Here is an 18,701-nt window from a genome sequence, read left to right on the forward strand (position 1 = left end):
ATGCCTGTGGCGCGCTCCTGCCCCCACTTGGCAGCGGGGACTCAGATGCACGGGGCCGGCGGCTCTGATTGCCGCCAGCCATCTGCAATCGTTCCCCGCTGGGAGAGAAGGATGGACAGCTGTTGTAAACACAGCTAACCGTTATTCTCTCTGGACTGATCACAAAGCGCCTGTGATCCTGCTATATACGATCACAGGTCTCTGTGATCATTTCACAAGCCCCGCCCCCATACAGTTAGAAACACGCCCCTAGGTACACAGAACGGCAATCTGCTTATGTAAACCTTTGTTCTGCCAGTAACAAACACAGGGATCCTCTGTCCCTCCTATTTAGGAACACAGGTCCCTGTGTTCATCCAGCAAGCCCATCCTCCACACAGTTAGAAAGCACCCTCTAGGGACACATTTAACCCCTTGATCACCCACAGGGTTAACCCCTTCCCTGCCAATGGCATTATTACAGTAACAGTGCATATTTTTAGCACTGATTACTGTAGTAATGTCACTGGTCCCCCTAAAAGTGACAAAAATGCCAGTCAGGGGTCCCATCTGTCTGCCACAATGTTGCAGTCCTGCTAAAAATTGCAGATCGTCGCCATTACAAGTAAATCTTTCCCGTAGTTAGTAGACGCAATAACTTTTGCGCAAACCAATCAAAATACACTTATTGGGATTTTATTTACCAAAAATATGTAGCAGAAAACAAATTGGCCTAAAATGTTAAAACATTTAGATTTTAATTTTTTTTTTTTTTTTTGGAATGTCATAGCAGAATGTGAAAATTATTATTTTTTATTTTTTCAGAATTGTTTTTTTTTTTTTGTATATAGAGCAAAAAATAAAAATCGCACAGGTGATCAAATACCACTAAAAGATAGCTCTGTTTGTGGGAAAAAAAAAGGACATCAATTTTATTTGGGTACAGTGTCGCACTACTGTATATAGGATTACAGGTCTCTGTGGTCATTTCACAAGCCCGTCCCCCATACAGTTAGAAAACACTCCCCTAGGCTGACACTTAACCCTTTGATCACCACTGTGTTAACCTCTTCCCTGCCAATGTCATTATTACAGTAACAGTGCATATTTTTAGCACTGATTGCTGTAGTAATGTCACCCAAAAGTGTAAGAAATTTCAGTTAGGGGTCTGATCTGTCCGCTGCAAGGTCGCAGTCCCACTAAAAACTGCAGATCGCCGCCATTACTGGTAAAATAAATAAATAAATAAATAAAAATGACATAAATCTAGACGCGTTAACTTTTGTGCAAACCAATCAAAATATGCTTATTGCAATGTTTTTTACCAAAAATTTGAAGCAGAATACAAACTAGATTTTTAATTTTTTTTGGAATGTTATATAGCAGAATGTGGAAAATATTGTTTTTTTTTTTTTCAGAATTGTTTATAGTGCAAAAAATAAAAATCGAGAGGTGATAAATGACCACCAAAAGAAAGCTCAATTTGTGGGAAAAAAAGGACATACAGTGCATTATTTTTCAGTACAGTGTCGAAGGACCGCACAATGTTAAAGTAACGCAGTGCTGAATCGCAAAAAATGGCCTGCTCATTAAGGGGGCAAATACTTCCAGTCCAGAGCTGGTTAATATAGGCTTAAGCCTATGGCCACATCACCCTGAACGTGCCCGATCTCGTCTGATCTCAGAGGCTAAGCAGGGTCAGGCCAGGTTAGTACCTGGATGGGAGACCGCCTGGGAAGACCAAATGCTGTAGGCTTAAGCCTATGGCCACATCACCCTGAACGTGCCCAATCTCATCTGATTTTGGAGGCTAAGCAGGGTCGGGCCTGGTTAGTACCTGGATGGGAGACCACTTGGGAAGACCAGATGCTGTAGGCTTAAGCCTATGGCCACATCACCCTGAACGTGCCCAATCTCATCTGATTTTGGAGGCTAAGCAGGGTCGGGCCTGGTTAGTACCTGGATGGGAGACCACTTGGGAAGACCAGATGCTGTAGGCTTAAGCCTATGGCCACATCACCCTGAACGTGCCCAATCTCATCTGATTCTTGGAGGCTAAGCAGGGTCAGGCCTGGATGGGAGACCACCTATGAAGACCAGATGCTGTAGGCTTAAGCCTATGGCCACATCACCCTGAACGTGCCCAATCTCATCTGATTCTTGGAGGCTAAGCAGGGTCAGGCCTGGATGGGAGACCACCTATGAAGACCAGATGCTGTAGGCTTAAGCCTATGGCCACATCACCCTGAACGTGCCCGATCTAATCTGATTATTGGAGGCTAAGCAGGGTCGGGCCTGGTTAGTACCTGGATGGGAGACCACCTGGGAGTACCAGATGCTGTAGGCTTAAGCCTATGGCCACATCACCCATAATGTGCCCGATCTCATCTGATTCTTGGAGGCTAAGCAGCATCGGGCCTGGTTAGTACCTGGATATGAGACCACCTGAGAGTACCAGGTGCTGTAGGCTTACCTATAGATAGAATTAATCATTGAGAGTTTACAACCACTTGAAAAAAAGACATTGAGGGCAGCAGGAGCATATAGCTATTGATGCTGTCAGTCAATCTCCTGTGAGGAAGGAAAAGATGGGCGGCCTACTAGTGCTGTGTATGTCTATGGATGCACACAGCCTGGCTAAGGAGGGCCAGTGAAATAATGCCAAAGAGGCTATAAGGGATGGTTTGGTGCAATATCATTGCACAGAGCAGGTAAGTATAATCAATTTTATTTATTTATTTATTTTTTTTTTTTTTACATACTCTCCTCTTTTGTGCCTGTGCTGAACCAGTGAGTCCTCAATGGTACCCTGTCCCAACTACATGCACAACAGCAGCAGACAATGCATAGCAAAGACATTCCCTTTAAAAAGCCTGATACTTGATTATCATTCAACATCTGAAGCACGTTTGAGAATCTGTAAATTGGATTTGCAAAGAAAAAAAAAAAAAAAAAAACAGAATAAGCAGAACTGAGTTTTAAGAAGTGTTGTGTCAACTGCACTATAGAGATGCATGTCTTGTGTTTATTTGCAAATCAGCATATGCTGTCTGCTCCTGTTTAAATGATGGCAATATGCAAGCAGTTTTTCTTCCCCACTTATCTCCCTTCTGACCATATGCAGTAGCTGTATTTTGCCACAGGGGGGTACACATTGCATACCTAATTGAATGATTTTGTAATTTAGCTGACAGTTTGGTTAAGCCCTCTGCCAGCTTTACTGAGACCAGCAGCGGAACAATCTCCATACATCAAAAATCAGAATCCAATACACACACAAAGAGAAAAAAATAACAGAGCATAACATTGGCGCCGCACTGTATTTGCACAGTTGAAATTGTCACAGCATGGAGAATAATCAAAAAATCTGCTTTGGTTTCTATTATATTTTTTCTGCTTGTGTTTTTATTTATTTACGTAATGGCCCAGTGTATCGGCGCCTGCTCTGCCGTACATTCCAAAAATGAACTGTGACAGACACGGTTTTTGGTTGGTGACCTACCACCTCTAAGATTAGGCTTGTCCAGGAGTTAAACGCAAAAAACAAGTCACTAGGGAATTGAACAATATTACTTGATGAAATAGAAGTCGCAGGCTGAAATTGGCTCTTTATTCTGCTACGTTGATACATTTACTGGAAACTACAGGCCATTTCAGCCATGTGTATATTTCATTTTACCTTGAAATGACTTTTCTCCTTCTCCTCGGCTGAACCTAAAATTGCATATGTTACTTTACAGTATTCAGTATTCGTGTTTAAGGGCAACTATTATGCAGTACCAACGGATAGAGAGGATAAAACCATGTATGCATTCTAGGAGGAGAACAGCTGGGGGAGTCAATGGTGAAGAAGGACCTGGGTGTTCTGGTAGATCATAGAATGTAATGCTATTCTGCAGTTTCCAAAGCTAGCAATATATTTTATGCACTCCTATATAAAAAAAGGGTGTAGCAACACATCTCCCTCCCCCTCCCCCTCTTCCTCCCCCTCTTCCTCCCCCTCACCCTCTTCCTCCCCAGTTGGTGCAGGATATTAGGCAAGTTTAGTTTAGCTCCCCTGTAATCAGTGGAGGAGAGTTTGATTGTTTTTGTCTACTCTGTGTTTCACATGCTCCTGGTCTGATTGCTTCCCCCTACCTTCTAGAGGTTTCCAGAAGCACATTGGGAGGAAGAATGGAAAGGCAGCTTGAATATTTATGAAGACCCAGCCAATCCTTTGGGAGGTGTGTCTAGTAAATGGTTGAAGAAACCAGTCTGAAGCCTAGAGCAGAGTGTGTACACCCTGGGTCCAGTCCTGCCAGAGGAGTCCCCTGTCTCAGGGACTCTGCCCCTCAGGGCAGTCTTCTGGAAAAGCTCCATGAAGGTCATTTAAGGTTCCAGCAGATATTTGGGTACAGTGTTGCATGACAGTGCAATTGTCATTGAAAGTGTGACAGGGCTGAAAGCTGAAGATTGGCCTGGGCAGGAAGGGGGTTAAAGTGCCCAATATTGAAGTAGTTTAACTTACGGGCCTATTTTTGCTAAGTCTGGGATTTTTTCGTAGGGTCCTGAGAACTCACTGAAGGATACCCAGTGGAAGTTGGGGGAAAGAGTGTCCAGCTGTTCTGTTGTATCATTAGTCTGTGTCTCCCTCACTGAAAAATGCCCAGTGGATATCAGAATGAGACAACTGATGATCCTGTGGCATTGTGATTACCATTCTGTGCCCTAGTGACTGTGTGCAGTTCTCAGTTCTACAAAAGCAAGTCCAGTATCGTCCCAGCCAACAGTGCACTTTGCACGAGCTCCATGCCAAAAAAGGGAGACAAAAAGGGTCCTCTGTAAATTCAGTTCTTTCTGGGTATCCCGTGTCTCCCCTGCACCCATTTAAGCTTAATTCAGCCATAGAAGTACAAAAGACACCTCTTAGCTACAGATTGAAACAGCATCACTCTTGCAGGACCCCACTCTACTGCTACCAGCAATTTGGCTATCTTATCATCCACTATGGTCCTTTCTGCAGTCTATCAATGCTATCATCACAGCTTAGAAAGCCATACCACAAACCTCCTCAGGGCTTCATGCACAGGCCCTTCAACAACTGCCACTTCTCTCTTTCCAACTTCTATCACTGGACCTCCCACTGAAACAATGGACTGCAGCAGGAATTAGTAAAATTGGAGACCTCTTCTCCTCTCATAGTCTTAAATCCTTCCAACAAATATCTAACACCTTCCACCTACCTAGTAAGGACTTCTACATTCACCAAGAGTTCGCAACGCACTATATTCGATAACCACAACAGCCAATACAACAATAAAAGATATGCTTATGTTCTACACCTTGCCCACCAATAGTATTAGAGGAATCTCTTATATTTATAATCTGCTGTCTGGTCCTAACCTAAAAATGAAACCTCAACCTGCGATCTTCTGGGAAACAACCCTTCATATTGCCTCTACTCTCAAATCCTGGTATCAAGCACTGAGTGCCCCAACTTGGTTCTCCAGCAATGGTTCACACTGGGAGACAGTGATGAAAATATACTACCAATGGTACTATATGCCTAGATTAGCCCGAATATATCCAACCCATTCATTAAAATGCTGGAGGAACTGTGACACTAATGGCACTTCATTCCATATATGGTGGGTGTGCCCCCAGATAACCCCATTCTGGAGACGCATTTCTGACCTCCTACATAAACTCACTAATATCTCCTGCGTACTAAATCCCCATATGGCTCTCTTTGGTCTAGGACTATCTTCCTGGCCATCTAAATTTTACTTTATTGTCACACACGTTTTGATTGCAGCCTGCTTAACCATAGCACGCTACTGGAAAAAACCCTATCCCTCCTCCTATTTCAGCTATTATCACTCAATGACCACTGCCACATGGAATTACTCTTTGCTAAATCACACCTAACGATGGACATCGGCAATCTGCAAAGTGCACAGCCTGTTTACCTTTAGTAAATCAACCCCTTTATGTCTACAGGGAAAGAGATTTACCCTTCATGTACAGAAATGTTTCTTTACAGGAAGAGCTGTGATAATGTGTAATAGACTTCCTCAAGAACTAATTCTGGCCAGCTTAATAGAATGATTTAACCACTTAAGCCCCGGAAGATTTTACCCCCTTCCTGACCAGGGCCAATTTTGCGATTCGGCACTGCGTGATTTTAACGGACAATTGCGCGGTCGTGCGACGCTGTACCTAAACAAATTTGACGTCCTTTTTTTCCCACAAACAGAGCTTTCTTTTGGTGGTATTTGATCACCTGTGCGATTTTTACTTTTTGCGCTATAAACAAAAAAAGAGCATATATATTTATATGAAATTCCCCCCCAAAAAATGTAAAAATCTAAATTTTTAACATTTTAGGCCAATCTGTTTTATGCTACATATGTTTGGTAAAAAAAATCGCAAAAAGCGTATTTTGATTGGTTTGTGCAAAAGTTATTGCGTTTACTAACTAAGGGAAAGATTTTTGTCATTTTTGGTGTTTTTTTTTTAAACGCGTAATGGCGGCGATCTGCGATTTTTTTGCGGTACTGTGACATTGCGGCGGACAGATCGAACCCTTGACTGCCATTTTTGACACTTTTGGGTTTACCAGTGACATTACTACAGTAATCAGTGATATACATATGCACTGTTACTGCAAAATGACACTGGCAGGGAAGGGGTTAACTTTATTGGGGAAGGAGGGGTTAAGTGTGTCCCTAGGTGTGTGCTTCTAACATGTGATTGGACATGGCTACTGGTGTAGGAACAGTGATCAATGGTCCTACATAGTTGAACCGTATGATCACCATTCCTACACAGGGGAGAATGACAGGCGACTTTGTTTACATTAGCCGCCTACCTTTCTCCCTTCACGGCGGACGATCGCGAGTGACCGGCGGACATCGGGTCCACCGGTCACACGCATGGACTTCCCAGGGAACAAGCCGGGGTGGGCGCGCACCTCAGCGGGCGCGCGCTCGCCCGCTATTGGCTCACAAGCAAGTGACAGGCTACCCATAGGTCACTTTGCCTGGCCGGGGCTGACCGCCGCAGTATATGTACTTGCGGCGGTCGGCAACCGGTTAAAAAAGAGCTGGATGCACTCCTAAATGCATTCCTAAGTGCCAGTTCACACTATTGTGATCACAGACATCGCATATGATTCAGAGCGCACTGCTCCTAAAATTACATGCGATGTCTGTGCGGTGCAAGTTCAGCCATACAGTTTGTATGGCTTAATTGGCACCGCAATCGCAGTGAATGAGCACAGGACCCTTTTTTTGGTCTGCAGCAGAATCGGATCGCATGGTGGTTCACACCAGTGCGATCTGATTCCTGTACGAACTGCGATATGTGATCTGATCTGGGGGTGTCGTTAACTTTGAATTGACACCCCCAGCATATCGCATATGGCAGTGTGAACTGCCTGTGTTGCGGATGCGATGCGGGAACACACAGTATATTCGCTGCGTTCCCGCATCGCAATACTGTGAACAGGGACTATGCAAAACATATAACCGGACACTAACGCTTAGGCCCGGTTCACACTTGAGCGATTTTCTGCTTGAAGCTTGTAGCTCTAAAATGCTCAACAAGCCAAATCCCATTCATTTCAATGGCCTCTGTTCACATCTGAGTGTTCTGTCGTGTGAAGCAAAATGCCTGAAGCTCAAAAAAAAGTACATGAGCTTCTTTTTTGGCAGATTACAAATGTTTTTGCCTCATAGGCTTCAATAGAAAAGAGTTTTACGAGCATTTTACAAGTGTTTTACAACCATTTTCTGCTCAAATAGCAGCTTTCCACCCCCAATTTCCCTCTCCTTCCCCTAGTGCTTTCTATTGGCTAAACAAAACACCTGAAGCTGTAAAACACTTGTAATGCACTTCTAAAGCGCTTTCAAAAAGCTTGTAAAAAGGTGCAAAAAAGCTTAAAAAAAAAAGCCAGAAAAACGCCAGTAGATACTCTCAGGTGTGAATAGAGCCCAAAGGCTCGCACACACTATAAGAGAATCGGGCGAACATTTTCGTCCAAAGAATTTTCGTCTAATTTTCGTATAGTGCTTACAGAACTTTCTACAGACGATTCCGAATTTTCGTACAAAAATTCTCGAAGGGACAAACTCTAAATTTTTCTCGTAAGGGAAATATTGAACAATTTTCATTTATCGTGTACTGTTTTCGTATAATTTTTGTACAAGAAAAATCAGAAAAGAAAGACTGCGCATGATCAGAAACAATAAACAACAAAAAAAAGCCTTTCGTATGAATTTTCGTAAGAAAATACTTTTATCAGTTCCGATTTGCTGTGAAATAATGAGGAAAATCTGACAATTGTTCCCCCAATTTTCTTACAGTGTGTACCCCACTTAAGAGTTAATAACGCCAGGGGTAGTTATTTCAGGGCGTATCTGACTGCCTCCTGGGGGATCAGGAAGGAAGTACCCAGAAGCCCCCATTCACACTGAGAGCAGGTTTGAAAACTATCTTAACCACTTGCCGACTGCCGCACGACTATTTACTGCGGCAGTCTGGCTCTCCTGGGCAAACCGACGCTCGCCCAGGAGCCTCTAGGGGGTAAGGGCGTGCCGCCGGAGGCGCGCTCCCACCCCGCTCGTTCCCTCACATCCCCATGCGAGTGACCGCTCCGATGTCCGCCGGTCACTCGCGATCTCCCGCTGGAGAGGGAGAAAGGCAGACGGCTGATGTAAACAAAGCCGTCTGTCATTTGCAAAATAGCCCTGGTCTTTGAGCAGCCAAATCCTCCGGGGCTAAAGTGGTTAAACCCGCATTTCAGTCCAACGTCGGGGGGCGATTTGACAGACATCTTTGTGGGTTCATGCACAGATGTCTATTGAAATTGCCCCGAAGCCACCAAAAGTAGTGCAGGAACTACTTTTGGTAATCAGTGCTTCGCGGCAAAATTGGCCTCGCACCGACTCTGTGAATTGTGAACGGGGGCGAAGTGTCAGAGCTTTGCTTGCAATAATGGTCCAACATTCAGCTATTATAAACCAGTTATAAGAGGCCATTACAAGTATGTTCACTTCTAAGGGCTCTTTCACACGGGCTTTCCGTATGTCCGCAAATCATCCTATTTTTTTGCGGATGATTTGCGGACATAATGTAAGTCAATGGCATTGCGGATATCAGCGGAATACCATCCTCTGACATCCGATTTCCTTCCTTTCAGTTCTGTTCCGTTTTTTCGAACGGAACAGAACCCTATTTTTCCTCCGTTCAAAAAACGGAAAGGAAGGAAAATCGGATGTCAGCGGTGTCATCCGCTGACATCCGCAATCCCCATAGACTTACATTAGGTCCGCATATCATCCGCAAACGGATGGGATGATATGCGGACATACGGAGCGGATGACACAAATGTCATCCACTCCGTGAAAAAAAAAAAGAAAAAGGACCGCAGCGGAGCTCTCACACGGAAAGCCCGTGTGAAAGAGCCCTTAGTGTTTGTACTTTATAAGTAAAAGTTTTGTTTTTTGGATGGGGTTGATTTACTAAAACTGGAGAATGCAAAACCTGGTGCAGCTGTGCATGATAGCCAATCAGTTTCTAACTTCAGCCTGTTCAATTAGAAAAAAAAAACAGTAAGCTGATTGGTTACCATGCAAAGCTGCAGCAGATTTTGCACTCTTTAGTAAATCAACCCCACTCTCTTTAGGGAGAGCAGAATACTTGTCTATCCCACTACTTATCAAAATCGCCACTTTGAAGGTTTGAGCACATGATTTGCTTCATAATTATCATAATTGATGAAGGGGAAAAAAAATCTAGGATAGTGGGGATATTTTTATATATTTCTTATACACACAGGTAGCTCAAAGAAAATGTTTTTTTCTATGACACACTTTATCATCAAAAAAAAAATCAACAAAACCACCCAGGGTGCTTTGTTTGTAGTTACTGCTGACAATCGGAATTTTAGATAACTCCTCAGTGATTGCTCTTGAATGTGAAAGACAACATGGTGTGCTTATTATATTGTGCTTTTGTTCCTGCCTAACGATGATGATTTTCAGGAAGTAAGAGTGGTATAGAACTGCTGCAATAAGTATTCTTTGCCTGCAACATTACATTGTTACGCCTTACCAGCATTGTCAGAGAATTGACAGCGTTTGACGTGAATACATTCTTCTGGTTTATATTGAGAATTTGAACTATTTTTTACTGAAAAAAAAAAAGAAAAACTTTAGAGGAAGCGGAATTTTCTTTTGCAATGTGAGGTTATTGTTGTATATACAATATATATATATATATATATTTTTTTTTTTATTTGCATCAATTTATAGTGTGTACATTTTTTACATATTTATTATAGCAAACATGTCCTTGAATATTTAACCACTTAAGCCCCGGGGGATTTGGCTGCTCAAAGACCAGGGCCTATTTTGCGATTCGGCACTGCGTGACTTTTAACGGACAATTGCGCGGTCATGCGACACTGTACCCAAATGAAATTGACGTCCTTTTTTTGACACTTTTGGGAGTACCAGGGACATTACTACAGTAATCACTGTTACTGTAAAAATGACACTGGCAGGGAAGGGGTTAACTTTATTAGAGATCCAGGGGTTAAGTGTGTCCCCCCTAGGGACAATTGCGCGCTCGTGCGACGCTGTACCTAAACGAAATTGACGTTCTTTTTTTCCTATAAACAGAGCTTTCTTTTGGTGGTATTTGATCACCTGTGCGATTTTTCTTTTTTACGCTATAAACAAAAAAAGAGTGACAATTTTGAAAAAATAACAGTATTTTTCAACATTTTTTATATGAAATTCCCCCAAAAAAATGTAAAAATCTAAATTTTTTGACATTTTAGGCCAATTTGTTTTCTGCTACATATTTTTGGTAAAAAAAAATCGCAATAAGCGTATTTTTATTGGTTTGTGCAAAAGTTATTGTGTTTACTCTCTACGGGAAAGATTTATGTCATTTTTATTGTTTTTTTTTTAACTAGTAATGGCGGCGATCTGTGATTTTTTTTGCCGGACTGCGACATTGCGGCAGACAGATCGGACCCTTGACTGACATTTTTGACACTTTTGGGGGTACCAGTGACATTACTACAGTAATCAGTGCTATAAATATGCACTGTTACTGTAAAAATGACACTGGCAGGGAAGGGGTTAACTTTATTGGTGATCAGTGGGTTAAATGTATCCCTAGGGGCGTGTTTCTAACTATGGGGGGCGTGGCTTGTGATGTAACCACAGAGACATACGATCCTACATAGAAGGATCGTATAGTCTCTGCAGTTACACCAGGGAGAATGACAGACGGCTTTGTTTACATCAGCCGCCTGCCTTTCTCCCTCTCCAGCGGGAGATTGTGAGTGGCCGGCGGACATCGGAGCCTCCGGTCACATGCGCGGGGATGCCTGTGACCAAACTAGGGCGGGAGCACGCCTCCGGCGGCGCGCTTGCCCCCTACAGGCTCCTGGGCGAGCGACGTAGTACTACGTCGGTTTGCCCAGGAGCGCCAGACCGCCGCAGTAAATATACTGACGGCGGTCAGCAAGTGGTTAAAGTATACTGTGCGCACAAACTAATAACTACAGTCTCATATAAACGTTGCTTTCCCTAAAACAATACTGATTCTGCCATGAAGGTCTTTGAATAAATAAATATCTCAATTGGGATCTCAGCTTAGAAAAAAAGCTGTTAAGTCTAAGGGATTGCATGAGGACTTGAGGGCATACAATACGATTAGAGGAGAAGCGTTTTAACCTCAGGCAACATGGGGGGTCCAACGGAAAGGTATTCACTTGATTACAGACCTTTTTACTAACAAGCAAATCAAATCATTTGGGAAACTCTCTACAAAATTTGACCTATCTTCCCGAGAGTACTATGTATACCTCTAAACCCTCCAACTTTTGAGATCTCTAAAATCATTTGAAATCTCCCTCCTTACTGTGGCCTGGGGTTTCTCAATGCCCTCCCAGTGCTCTCTAAAGGTATTTCCATCTTTTATAACTTACTTCAGGACAAACTCAACTTCAATAAATCTACACCATACTTAAAACGGGAAACAGATCTAGATGTATCATATACTCCTATGAAATGGCACGCCGCGCTAAAATCCATACGCAAAGCCTCACACTGTGTAAATCATTGGGAGCTGTCCCAAAAAATTGCATTGAGGTGGTATCTCACTCCCCTGCGTTTTTCAAATTCCTCCAAGCCTCTTTTCCCCTTTGCTGGAGAGGTTGTGGAGACACTGGACACCTCCTGCACATGTTTTGGACTTGGGTAAAAATCGTAATAGTTTCTGGAGGAACATTTTTCATTTCAAACCTGATATTACAGGCATCCTCACTCCTCCAGACCCTGGGCTTGCAATATTAAACTTGGGGATCGATACATTTCCCCCCTCTTGTAGTTCCATAAATACCCACATGCTCCTAGTGGCTAGACTACTTATAGAAAGAGGGTGGAAATCAAACAATGCCCCAAACCTCACAGAGGCTGTTGAGATTGTCTGCTTGCATTTCAAATATGAAATCATGTTAGCTACTAAACATGGTACCAGTAAAAATTTTGACCCACAATGGAAACTATGGACTGATAGATTCCCAGTAAACTGAAGTTGCAATATTTGTCTCTGGGAAACACACAAGTTAAATGAATATGATAACAACACTAAAACTTGGAACTAGCCTTGTCTGTGCCTTGCTTGTACTTTGTTTGTATTCTGCTTGTACCTTATATTCTTATCCTTTTTCCTCCTTTTTTTTTTTTTTATGTTTTCGTTTTCTCTTCGTATCCGCTGTGTATTGTTTTCACCATTTTTTACCCCTACCTTTGAAAATAATAAAAAGAATGGGGAAAAAAAGCAAGCCAGACTATGCTTGTTCTTTCCGCCCAGCTCCTCCACTCATAGAAGCAGGTACTAAAGCTATTATAAATTAAATGTGATCTATGAATGGAGGAGGGGTAAATGATTGAAAGGTGAGCCCTTCCAATCATAGATAAAGTTTCATTCACTCTGTAGTACTGGCTTCTATGAATGGAAGAGTGGATAGAAAAGGCAGGCATAGTTGCCCACTCTTGAGGATTGCCTGCTACAGTTCCCATAGTTTTAATTACCCAACCATACTGGAAGATTATGGTGGCGGGGTTGGGAGTAGACATGTGCTGTTCATTCTGTACTGACAAATTTTTCATTATTTGGAAATTTTGGATGTATCCGAATTTCCGAATTACAATAGTAGCGAATTTAAAAGAATTTGAAATAATGAATCAAAATTTCGGACAAAATTCAAAATGGAATAGTTTTCAAATCTTATTCAAATAGTTTTTGAATCTAATTTGAAAAGTATTTGAGTCAAATTCTAATTTTTGAAGAGAATAAAATGGAATGGAAATTATAGGAATAGAATAGAAAATGATATAATAGAATATAATAGAAAATAAAATAATAGAAAATAATAGAGTAAAACAGAACAGAATACAAAATAAAAGAATAGAAAAAAATAGAATAGAAAAAAAAGGGATATAATAGAAAATAAAAGAATAGAGTAAAACAGAATAAAATAAAATAGAGTAGAAAATAACATAGAATAGAATAAAATAGAAAGAATATAGCCATCTTCTGGAATTCAAATTTTGAATAGAATGCATTGAAATCTGAATAGAAAAAAAAAAAATAGAATAGAAAATAATGGAATAGAATAAAACAACAGAAAATAATAAAATAGAAAGATTATAACATAACTATTTTCCGAAAAATATAAATTTTGAATAGATTAAATTCAAATCTCGAATAAATTTGAGTTTGATTAGAATAGAAAATAATAGAATATAATAGAAAAGGAAAGAAAATAACAGAAGAGAAAATAAAAAAAAATAGAATAGAAAACACAATAGGATAGAATGGAATAGAAAAAATATAACCATCTCCCAAAATTATAATTTAGAATAGAATAAATTTAATTTCAAATGGAATTCGATTCAAATGCAATAAGAATGGAATTCAAATGAAATCTGATTTGAATTTGAATGGAATTAGAAAAAGTTGAATTAATTTGAATAAAAAAAAAATCCCAAAAGGAATTAAATGAACTAAACAAATTTAACTAAAAGAATTTATGAAAATAACAAATCAAAATGAAACAAAACAAAACATATGTTTTTGTTCTGTACATGTCTAGTTGAGTGGCATCAGAGGAGGAAAATATTTGCTAATCCAGAACAGAGCAACACAAGGGACACATCACACTAAAGGTAAGTATTAGAGCCGGTCCACACTAGCGCGACTTGTCAGGTGACTTGTTAGTCTGACAAGTCACGCTCCCTTGCAGTCCATTGACCGCTACAGGACCCGTTCTAATAGTCGCTCCAACTTAGAAAAAGGGTCCTGTACTACTTCGGGGCGACCTCGGAGTGACTTGCATAGACTTCCATTATGTGAAGTTCCTGCAAGTTGCTCCGAAGTCGTGGTGCATGGGAATGCACAAGTCGCCCCCTGAAGTAGTAAGGAGTCGTGTCGCCTTAGTGTGAACCGACTCTTATCCCTTGTGCTGATTTTATTTTTTTTATTTATTTTTTTTAAGTAAACTTAGGCTTTAAAACTAAAAGTCCTGCCTTAAAACATGTATGACAATGTATGGCTTAGTACAATTGGTGAAACTCATGCCTCTTAATTATGGAATCATGGGCTGTGTGAGGGAGGAAGATCTCTATGTTACCTATGAAACAGAGGGTTAGGATTTTTCTTGGAAGTCCTCATAAAATACATACAGGACACTGCAGGAAAAGCAGTAATAGTAATAATAAAAAGTATAATATTAGCCAAAATAAAACAATAACTAACCTCTTTCACAAGAGCGGCCGAGGTAGCCAGTAGCAGAACAATCACAGACATATCGATTCCATCCATCTCTACAGATTCCATTATTCTTGCATGGATTGTTGATGCAAGGCTTGGCTGTTTCTCTAGAACATGAAGGCTTTACTCCAGCTGTACCCTGAAGTTCCGCCATCTGGCGTATATCTTTACTTTGGCCATCTATAAATAAGTCTCTTATGCATCCAACATATCCATAGTTTAGAGGAGCTGTCCACACTTCAGTTGGGAAAACCAAGCCGGCTTTATTTTCTGGCAAACCCCCAAGGTACAAGTCATCATCCAGGTCAAGAATTTCACTTTCACCAGGAGCTGTGTATGGATTGCGCATCGTATTGACAGATATGGTACCTAGGCAGATATAAAAAGGAAGATTAGGACATATAAATAGGTAACTAAGTCAATATAAATAGTAAGTGTCAAATGCTTGTTTTGACTAGGGCAGGGTTACTCAACTAGAGTTCCATGGAACCCTAGGGTTCCCCAAAAGGTTGTTAGGGGTTTCTTGAGCAATCAGCAATGCCTGCCTCTCCCACTGACATATCAAACATGTCTATTGAGTTATTGTACGCTGGCCTTACTCCATGAATTGAATCCGCCCCTTCCAAATCTCTGTTGGCGCTGCTAAAATGCAGTGGGCTCTCTTCTCCGTATTTGGTGGCAATGCCCACTTTTCCAAACATTCTGGGCGAAAGTTCACTCCATAATATCACAGGCAGAGATGTATAGTAACTAACTAGAACTACTTCACTACTGTACTTAAGTACCGAAAGGTGGTATCTGTACTTTCCTAGAGTAGAATTTTTTTCTCCTACTTCCACTTTTACTTCACTACATTTTTTCAATACTTCTACTCCAATATTTTTTTTTGTGCTGCATAGTTACTCATTACAATTATAAAAATTACCACTGCCAGGACAGTAGATGGCAGGTTTCATGAAGCTCAATACATGTGTATTATCAGCGCATACGAAAATAAATGCTACTGTATGCATAAATAAAAGCTGCATTTGAAATAATAAAAAACAATATGATGTTCAAACTTTTGACTTCTTTCTTTAATAACTACATAACACAGTACTTGTACTTTTACTTTCAGTACTTGAGTAGCAATTTTTTTTTCAAAACTACTGGTACTTTTACTTTCAGTACTTGAGTAGCAAATTAAAAAAAAAAACTACTTGCAATACTTAAGTACAAAAAATGTTGAATACTTTAGTACTTCTACTCAAGTCACTTTTTGATGGAGCACTTCCACTTCTACTCAAGTCACTTTTTGATCGAGCACTTGTACTTTTACTCAAGTATGGGTTTCGAGTACTTTATACAACTCTGATCACAGGTAATGACCTATACCTTAGATTTCACTCCAGCACAATCTCTCCTACATCTCACTTCTATCCTCTACAAATCTTACTTTAAATCCCTAGCAATACATATGATAAATACTGCTAAACTGTGCATCTCGATTCGCTGGGGCTCAACCTACATTTCCTCCTTGTCAGAATGGTTTACTCGCATATCCAAAATTCCAGAAATGGAGGTGCTTATATGCATTGCAAACGAAAACCCATCCAAATCCTCCTCCGGACATGCTGGATACACTTTCGAACCACTGAAGCCTTCCTTCACATATTAGATCCCTATAAGACCACCTCTTATACCCTTGAATTTTCTTAAACAGTCTACTACGACCAAAAGGACGAAACAATTTGACAGGTAACATCGATGTCGGAGGGGCCTCCTGGTGAGTCTTCCTCTTCCCTTCTCCTGCCATACCTTATTCCTCTTTTTCCCACTACCTTTTCCCACTGCCTGTGTTTAAAAAGCGTTGGTAGGTAGCTGTTAACCCTATATAGAACTCATTACACGAAAAAGAAGATTGGGGATACATAAGAGACTTTGTCCTAGTTTTTTGATCAGCTTACGTCAAGAGTACCAGTCTCCACTGACAGCTGTATTGCATGTCTGGATCAAAAGAAGACTATCTGCAACTTCATGCTGAGCTACAATCCCAGACGGCAGATTGGAACTCAACAGAGACCTGCAAGAAAATTGTCACAAAGAACAGGCTCCAGGATATTTTAGAAAACAAATTATTTCAAGACACTATCTTCTTACATAAGAATCATGCTTAATACTCAGAACGTCTTTACTTATAGGTACAAGTATGAGGAATTAAAGTATTCTGAGCATGAACATGTAAGGTGAAGACAAAGACAATGAAGCCCACTGTGCTTCTTTAGGACATTCATTTAAATAATGTTTAGTTGCGTTTTACTATGATGACCTCTTCAACGTGTGCAACAATTATGCAAATCGGGCTTTAATCAAGATAAATTATTAAAGCTGATTTCAATCGTTTTTTTAATGATATTTTCTCCTTTGATTTCACAGCTCTATCACACTGAGTGCTGTCCATCTAAGGTCAAGTCTCTTTGGATTAGAGACTATTAAAACTGTTTTTTGAATTCATTACATTTGTAAATCTATAACCTTTGATCTCCTCATCCATAGTAAAAAGAATGAAAGGTGATAAACTGTAAAGATGCTATTTGCATATCTCCACCCACGGTCCCCGAATGTATTACAATAAATGGATTGTGGATGGCATTCGGGTCCTGAACTTGCTAGAACACTGTCAGGACTGCTAAGCTGATTATTCAGCACCCTATAGCTTTGGTGGGTTCTTAATCTTATCATTCATGCAAGCCTCTAACTGGAGTCAAGTACAACAAATACTCTTACCTGACCTCTATTAAAAAAGAGTTTTCCATCTTTATTAATGTGCGTATCATGCCTTACAATTTTCATGTAAATGAAACTATTTACTTCCATATAACTTGGAAAAACAGTTTTAAATCTGTAGAGAGAAAGCTAAACCTCCTTCTGAAACTGCTGTTTTTTTTGCATATATATGACTAGTAAAATACAAAACATCTCAATTCTGTTTAAAGTCTAAATTAACTTTCAGTAAACTTGCTAATTACTTTCCAGATACATGAAAAGAAAAGCTGTGCAAAGTCTTACAGCTTGTTTTCTTTAGAAAACCAGCATGCTATAGGGCAGCGATTGCCAACCAGCTGTCCATGGACAACTGATGGTCCACAAGAAAATTTTGTTGGTCCGCAGGGGTTCTGCTGCAAATCAACATTGTGGCCAATATACAATGCATATTGTCAACACCCCGTCAGCATGCATTGATACTCGATTCCTCCTCTGTAGTCCCGGCTCCTGTGAACTCTGAGGGAGGCATCGGGAGTAGTGTAGGGATTGGGAGGTAAAGAAGGAGGGGACTTCCAATAGCAGTGCTGATCACAAACTGTGGGAGGAGCACAGAGCTTGAGTACATGGATGGATAAGGAGGTGAGATCCAATGATGATTCTGTGTTCTGTGTAAGGCAGTAGTGTGATGCAGTGTGTGTGTGTGTGTGTGTATGTGTTTGTGTGTAAGGGGGTGTCAGAGGGGAGCAGAGAGCCAGAGCATTGTGTGTATAAGGCAGCAGTGTGATCCATGTGGCGGGGGCAGAGAGCCAGAGCATTGTGTGTATAAGGCATCAGTGTGATCCAGGGGGAGGGGGGCAGAGAGCCAGAGCAATGTGTGTATAAGGCAGCAGTGTGATCCATGGGGAGGGGGGCAGAGAGCCAGAGCATTGTGTGTATAAGGCAGCAGTGTGATCCATGGGGAGGGGGCAGAGAGCCAGAGCATTGTGTGTATAAGGCAGCAGTGTGAGCAAGGGAGAGGGGAGCAGAGAGCCAGAGCATTGTGTGTACAAGGCAACAGTGTGAGCCAGGGAGAGGGGGCAGAGAGCCAGAGCATTTTGTGTATAAGGCAGCAGTGTGATCCATGGGGAGGGGGGCAGAGAGCC

The 18,701-nt window shown here is 41.1% G+C and overlaps 1 protein-coding gene across 29 annotated transcripts in view; it reads right to left on the reverse strand.

Moving 5' to 3' along the window:
• NRXN1 (neurexin 1) overlaps positions 1-18,701 on the reverse strand; it is a 2,145,734-nt gene that overhangs the window by 1,088,380 nt on the left and 1,038,653 nt on the right. For all 29 annotated transcript variants that reach the window (XM_082249472.1, XM_082249474.1, XM_082249501.1 and 26 more), the window contains one exon: positions 14,800-15,183. In XM_082249472.1, coding sequence (XP_082105598.1) covers positions 14,800-15,183 — 384 coding nt within the window. The remainder of the gene's footprint in view (positions 1-14,799; positions 15,184-18,701) is intronic.

Source organism: Pelophylax lessonae (assembly GCF_965119305.1).
Source record: "Pelophylax lessonae genome assembly, chromosome: 3".
NCBI lineage: Eukaryota > Metazoa > Chordata > Amphibia > Anura > Ranidae > Pelophylax > Pelophylax lessonae.